Raw genomic sequence first — 7,507 nt, 5'->3', positions numbered from 1 at the left:
AAGTGGTAAAATCCTCAAATGAAAATGACTATATGAAATGTAGGGATTTTGCTGGAGGGTGAAAATTAGTAGCAACAAGACTTGGAACTATGTAAGGCATATGACTTCTGCTAAATAATTAACTCATTTAAAGAAAAGAAAGTGAAAAAATCTAGAAACCTCTTTCCAGTCACCAAGAATTCTCTAGTTCACGTCTACCCAGGAATAATAATGCTGATAGTCTATTGAGAGAGACCGAGGCAAGCGACTAGACTATAATCATCGTTAATGGAGCTATTTCAAAATAAAACCTCTGATTTCAAGACATTAAAAAAGGGGAGCTGCTGGTACCTAGGTGAGAAGTTCTGAGCCCTATAAACTTATTTCAATCCACTAAGAGAGAAAAAACAAAAGGCAAACCCAGACTAATGATAGAGATGTTTCTTTAAACATGTCAGTATTTTCAAAGATACACAACTTTATAGAAATCACATTTTTAACAAAACACAACTTACAGCTTTCTGAAAGTCATTACAAGTTTCAAGGGAAAGGAAAAAAAAAAAAGCACATAATGCTTTCTAAAACTCTTGAAAACTATCCAAGCCAGAAAAATCATTTAGCTATAACCTTTAAAATGTAAAATTTAAGAAAGGCATAGGATGGTTTATATGCACCTTGTTGATTTTCACTACTGAATTGGAAAAAAAAAAAGCCTTCTAGAAAGATTTTACTAAATGTCATTAGTAATAAAAACAGTTGTCATACACAGAGTGATTTCTCAAGTTGGAATAATTGGATTCTGTCTGAAGTGAGTTGCAATCCTTAAAAGACTTCTTCTCTCAACAACAAGACACCATCTTGATGCCAATAAGGAAATGGGAGAATGCTTTATATGAGAAGGTTTCTTAGGCTATACTATTAGACGTTTCTAGTCTATCATCCATCACAAGGAGAAAACTGCCCAGCATTCTTTTTACAGCACCTCCCTGGTCAGGTTGGCAGAGACTGATTTTGTCATTATGTGCCCTACCTCCACGTGCCTAGTGGGCTACAGCTGGGGCCTTGGCAAACGTTCTGATATCAGTCCCTGAAATCATGGCATCCAGCATGACGCTGTGAAGCTCAATGGGGCACATAAGGCAAGAAAGATGTTTAGTGAGAGGGGAAGAGAGGGGTGTATTTAGTGATAGGGGAAGAGTCATGCTTCCCGGAGGCAGGGATCTTGTTCCAGCATCTTGCCATCCTCTAGGTGGGCAACGGGTCATCATCCCCTTTACTGCACTTGCACTTGCAGCACAGTACAAATGGAGTGGCCAGGAGCAGGAAAGGTGAGGCCACCAAGAGCAGGAGCCCAAATCCAGCAAAAATACCCACGACCTGGAACGAAACAACAAAGGAACGGAAGATTAGGTGTGCTGGTCTGTAGCTTCTGCAGCTGAAATGCAAACCACATAATCACCTATCCATCCACTTATCAATCTGCCCATAATGCCTTCCCTTCCCTCTCTCTCTCTATTGTTCCCCCATTTTCATATATACATGTCCTCAGACATATATCCAACCACACGCAATGAACCAACAAGCTTCCCCTGAACAATTGCTTAGCCAAACATCCTGTGGTGTGCTGCGAAGACCCTTTCAACTCATAGTGACCCTGTACAGGGTTTCTCTGGCTGTAAACATTTTTAGGTTGTTATGTGACTCATAATGATCCTGTACAGGGTTTCCAAGGCTGTAAATCTTTATGGGAGCAGAAAGCTTCTTCTTTCTCCCATGGAACAGCCGGTAATTTCGAACGGCTGACCTTGAGGCTTGTAGTCCTATTCATAACCACTTATGCTACCAGAGCTCCTTAGAAAATCTCATCTTTCTCCTGAGGATGGCTGGTGGATTTGAACTACTGATATTATGGTTAGCAGTCCAACCTGTAACCCACTATGCCACCAGGGACCCAGATGTTGTACTGTTGTTGTTAAGTGCCATCAAGTTGGTTCTCATTCATAACGAATGAGGTATAGGGTTTCTGAGGAGCCAACTGGTGGGTTTGAATTGCCAACCTTGTGGTTCACAGTCCAGTGCTGATCCACAGAGACACACTAGAAGTCCTACACTGAATTAAGCATTGCAAATAAAGATGTACATAAGATCTTGGCCTTTAAGGAGCACCTCGTCTGGTGGAAAAAAGATGGAGATTTAATAAACTGATTGCCTTTTATGTAAACTGCTATCATGGACTCATGTTCAAGGTGCAAAGAAAATCCAAGGGATAGAGCACCTAAATACACTATGAGAAAGGAGAGTTTACAGTGGAAAATGACTGAAATTATAAAGATGAGTGGATGGTTGCTATAGAAGGAAGATTGGCATAGCCGTCTTGACAAGCGGTGGGGGGTGCAGGGAAAGACACACAACACAATGTATCAGGGAATGATCAAATTCACATTATTCCTGGAGTATGAAGTACAACATAAAACTTTTAGGTATTATGCTTTCTGTTTTAAAATCAAGTATGAGTAAAATTTGGAAAGAATAAGCCTCAAGTGTACTGATGCATCATCTAAACCAGGCAATGTTATTGGTCAAAGTAGCATAAAATTTGTGCTTCTGACTAGTCACATTTATCAGGTGCATCCCTCACAGGCCGGAAAAATGTGCAGAATCGAGATCTGAAGATAGAGTAAGACCACCATCTGGTGTTCAAAGAAGTAAGTGCATGAAAGAACCCTGGCATGTAGTTCTAATCTAAACACTGTAAATCTTAGAGAATTTACTCCTTTACCTCAGAGAAGTCCTAGTATGATGCTGTAACATAAAACTGAACTGCTAACTTCAAGGTCAGCAGTTCAAACCTACCAGGTTCTCTGGGGAAGAAAGATGAAGTTTTTAGTTTCTATAAAGATTTTTGTCTCAAAAACCCTAAATATGATCACTATGAGTCAGAATTGACTGAATGACAGAGATTTGGTCCTGCATCCTTGCCAAAGCCCAGCCTCAGAAGGTGGGTGCCCCAGTGGCACAGTGGGTTAAGTATTAGGCTGCTACCTGCAAGGTTGGCAATTCAAACTCACCAGCCCACTCACTGCATGGGGAAAAGATGAGGATGTCTGCTCCTGCAAAAGGAGCTCTGGTGGTACTACAGGATAAGCACTGGACTGCGAACGGCAAGGTCTGCAGTTCAAACCCAACAGCTGCTCTGTGGAAGAAGGTGAGGCTTTCTGCTCCTCGAAAGATTTATTGCCTCAGAAACCCTATATAGATAGGATCACTATGGGTCAGAACAGAGTTCTGGTATGGTGCTGTAGGATAAACGCTGGATTTGTAACCACAAGGTTGGCAGTTCAAACCCATCAGTCACTCCTTGTAAACCCTATAATGGATGCTATGAGTTGGCGGCAAGTCAACAACATTTAACAACAACAAGTGGGTAAGAACAGCCATGCTGGCTGGAGAGAGGGTGTGTAGGATGATACAAGGGTGATGCTCCTGGGAAGATTCACAGCCTTGAAAACCCTAGGGGACAGTTTTGTTCTACCTTATTTGGTCACTATAAGTCAGCGTGAACTCAAGGCAGTGGACTTGGTTTTTGGTTTTCCAGGTCTCTGTTTTCTTAGCTATAAAATAAGCAAATAAAGGGATTTCAAAAAGGTCATTATCAACTCTATTTTTTGTTGCTGTTAGGTGCCATTGTGTCGGTACTGACCCATAGCGACCTTATGCACAGCAGAACGAAACAATGCCCGATCCTGGGCCAACCTCACTACTGCTGCCACGCTTGCGTGCATTGATGTTAGTGTTAAAGTATCACAGATGTGTGACTTAAATTTCAGCCTGAAAATCAGCATGCTGTTTTGTTGTTATGTGCCATCCAGTCAGTTCTAATACCTAGCGACCCTGTATAGGCTTTCCAAGGAGTGGCTAGTGAGCTTGAACCGCCAACCTTGCAGTTCAAATGGCTTTGTAGTCTGGCGCATTAACCCACAGCGCCACACCGGACTCCGAAAAACCAGCATTGTTGTTATTGTGCCGTGGAGTCGGTTCCGACTCATAGAGACACTGTACAGGGTTTCCAAGGCTGTAAATCTTTATGGGAGCAAAAAGCCTCATCTTTCTCCTGTGGAACAGCTGGTAGTTTTGAACTGCTGACCCTAAGGTTAGCAGCCTGATTTGTAACCACTACGCTACCAGAGTGCCTTAAAACTAGCTCAGAGACGAGCATATACAGATACACACATGTTCATACACATGTCATAATGTATTTATTGTTGTTGGTATTAATTACCATCAAGTTGGTTCTGACTCATAGCAACCCTGAATGGGGTTTCTGAGGAGCAGCTGGTAAGCTAGAACTGCCAACCTTGAAGTTCAGACCTACTTTGCAGTCCAGTGCATTAACCCACAGCACCACACCACGACTCCAATGTGTTTATAATGTATAATATATATTAGGCTGTGCTATGGGTCCTGGTATGTCACTGATAAGTAAACACTAGACAGGTAACCCCAAGGTCTGCAGTTTAGCCAATCCTGGAAAACCCTATAAAAGTTGTTATAGCTCATTACTGACATGACAAAAATAGGCTGTACTAATGCTGAGAATTTATCTTTGCTCCCCAGCTGTTGTTGTTGGTGGTGCCATTGAGTTGGTTCTGACTTTTAGCAACCTTATGCTTAACAGAACAAAATACTGCTTGGCCCTGACCCAGCCACACAATAGTTGTTACACTTGGACCACTATCCCAATCCAAGTCATTGGAAATCTCTCTCTTTTTTGCTGACCCTCCACTTTACTAAACATGATGTCCTTCTCCAGGGAATGGTTCTTCCTGACAATATGTCCCAAGTGTGACAGAAAAAGTTTGGCCATATTGACTTCTAAAGAGTATTCTGTATTTCTTGCAACACAGACTTGTTTGTTCTTCTGGTAGTAAATGTTACCTTCAATATTCTTCTCCAACACCATAATCAAATGCATCATTCTTCTATGGTCTTCCTTATTCATTGTCCAACTTTCACATGCATATGAGGCTATTAAAAAGATCATGGCGTAGGTCGGGTGCACCATAGTGCTCAAACTGGCATCTTTGTTTTTGAATAACTTAAAGAGGTTTTGTGCCACAGATTTGCCTAATGCAATAAATGCATAATTTGCTTTCTTGACTGCTGCTTCTATGAGTGTTGGTGGCTTTTCTTCCTTAGCACTACTGAGTAGATAGGAACTGTCAATGTTTAGGTTAGTAGTTAAATACAAACCATTTATGCCATCCAAGGAGGGGAGTTAACTAAGGTCACAGGAATAGCAATGTGCTCAGTTCTTACTGAATGTTTGGTATTTTTTGTCTCCCTATCATTTTTGTTTGTCTTTTTAATATATTTTCAGAGGAAATTTCTAATTCATTAAAAATGATGTTACTTTCACTATGTAAATGAATCATACATGTTGTCACAAAGAAAAACTAAAGGAAAGCACAAAGAAACAAAAAATTTCATACAATCTCAGTACCTGAGATAGCATTATTGACCCACTGGTGAAGATTCCATCGATATTGTTTTATGTACATTTGTTATTAAGTGCCGTCAAGGTGGTTCTGACTCATAGAGACCCTGTATAGGGTTTCCAAGGCTTTAAATCTTCGCCTATGCAGAGAGCCTTATCTTTTTCATGAGGAGCAAGGTCTCGATCTTTGGACCTTGTGTTTCAAACTCCAGTGTTTATTGTGCAGAGCTACAATGCTCCCATTTTATGTACATAGAAACCTAAAACGCAATCATGAATAAGGCTCTGTTATCTGCTTTTCTCTTAACAACATTCAAGGACATTACTATGTTGCTATATTCTTTTTTAATTTTGTAATTGTGATTTGGGTGAAAGTTATATTTCTGTTCTTTCTATATAATTCCTCTCTGTCTGCTCTGAACTGTAGAATCAAAGAGTATTATAATTTTGTTTGTCTTAAAAACTATGGGTTTACCTGTTTGTAGATACACAAATAATTATGAATGGGTAAAAACTTCTTTTTAAATTTAAGGTCCTTAAAACAGATATCACAATTAAGAAAGACTTCCTTGAGAAGGTAATGGATCAAGCAAGAGTTACTCAGACAAGAATTTGACTGAGGCTTTATTACAAGACAGAATCTTAGATCATGTATCAGAGGGAAGAGGCAACAAGAAATATACATACATAATTATATAAGATGACACAGTCCAGAATCGGCAGGGACCAAATCACAAAGAGTCCCAGATACTTTGATAAGATGCTTAACATTCATCTTGCTGTGAAACCAATGAAGGGTTTTAAGTATAGAAGCACCATGGTTCATTCTGTGCTTTTTGTGTTTAAGACTGTTATAGTGACTTTGTGGAGGATAAGACCAGAGGATTGGAAAAGATGGATCAAGAAGACCATGAAAAGAGTGTAATACTCACAGGGAGGCCCAGACTGGCTGATGAAGTAAGAAGATGGAAAGTAAAGGCACAGCTTGAAATGGTGTTTAGGAAACAAAATGAGCAAAGTTTGCGGAATACGTACCTATGGGAGGTAAAGAAGCAGTTTATGTGCTATTTATGTATATGGGAGAGTAGTTATATGGTCTTGCTAATGATTGAGGGGTACTATAAGCTCTATTTGTATAGACAATGTTTGAGGGAACTAGAAGACCTTCAGATAAGGGTATCTATGAGGTGGGTGGTACATGAACCTAAAGCTATAGGGCAAAGTAAAGTACAGATTTCAGGAACATCAGTCTCTAGAAGTTGTTTAAAATAATAAAAGTGAATATATCTCCTAGAAAGGAACACTATATTCAGAAGAAAATACAAACAATAAAATCCATCCATTTAAAGTGTAATTAGAAGTTTTTGTTATTGTTAGGATCTGTCAAGTTGGCTCTGACTCACAGTGATCCTAAACACAAAAGAACGAATCACAAGCCAGTCCTCCAGTTGTGAGGATCTTTGTTTTTACATTGCAGTGCAATCCATACTGAAGGCTACAGTCTTTGGTCTTCATCTTAAGATTTCAAGTGTTCTTTGCTTTCAGCAAGCAAGGTTATGTTGTCTGTATACTGCAGTTTGTTAGTGAGTCTTCCTTCAATCACCTGTCGATCATGGATGATCCTGCTAGCATTTAAAACACCCGTGGCAAAACTTCCATTAACACAGTGACACAAAAGCCATTACAGTAACACAAAAAGCACCACAGTAACATAAAAACCACCACAGTAACAACAAACTGGCAGATTCACAGGTCACTGAGTAAAAAGGAGACAAAAGGTGGATGTCAAGAAGAAATGGTCAGGGACGTATAAGAATTTGAAAATGGATGGGTCAGGGAATCCACAGAGTACAGTTAAAAGGGAGGGAAAGATGTACCAGGTTGCCAAGGTGCTGCCTGACTCCTGATACCTCTCTTTGGGAGAAAGGTCACAGGGCAACCTGAAGAGAGCATAAATTGGTTTTCAGATTCCAAGTCACCTTTCTTTCCTTCCTTCCTTCCTTCCTTCCTTCCTTCCTTCCTTCCTTCCTTCCT

General features: G+C 40.1%; 1 protein-coding gene across 1 annotated transcript in view; it reads right to left on the bottom strand.

Moving 5' to 3' along the window:
• Nucleotides 1-1,224: 1,224 nt before the first annotated feature.
• The window catches only part of RNF144A (ring finger protein 144A), an 85,929-nt gene continuing 79,646 nt past the window's right edge, over nucleotides 1,225-7,507 (bottom strand). Inside the window, exon 7 of the mRNA XM_006863977.1 lies at nucleotides 1,225-1,356. Coding sequence (XP_006864039.1) covers nucleotides 1,225-1,356 — 132 coding nt within the window. The remainder of the gene's footprint in view (nucleotides 1,357-7,507) is intronic.

This window comes from Chrysochloris asiatica, unplaced genomic scaffold (genome assembly GCF_000296735.1).
Source record: "Chrysochloris asiatica unplaced genomic scaffold, ChrAsi1.0 scaffold00058, whole genome shotgun sequence".
In the NCBI taxonomy this organism is placed as follows: domain Eukaryota; kingdom Metazoa; phylum Chordata; class Mammalia; order Afrosoricida; family Chrysochloridae; genus Chrysochloris; species Chrysochloris asiatica.
The sequence above is the reverse complement of the archived record's forward strand: the minus strand, read 5'-3'. Positions and strand labels throughout refer to the sequence as shown.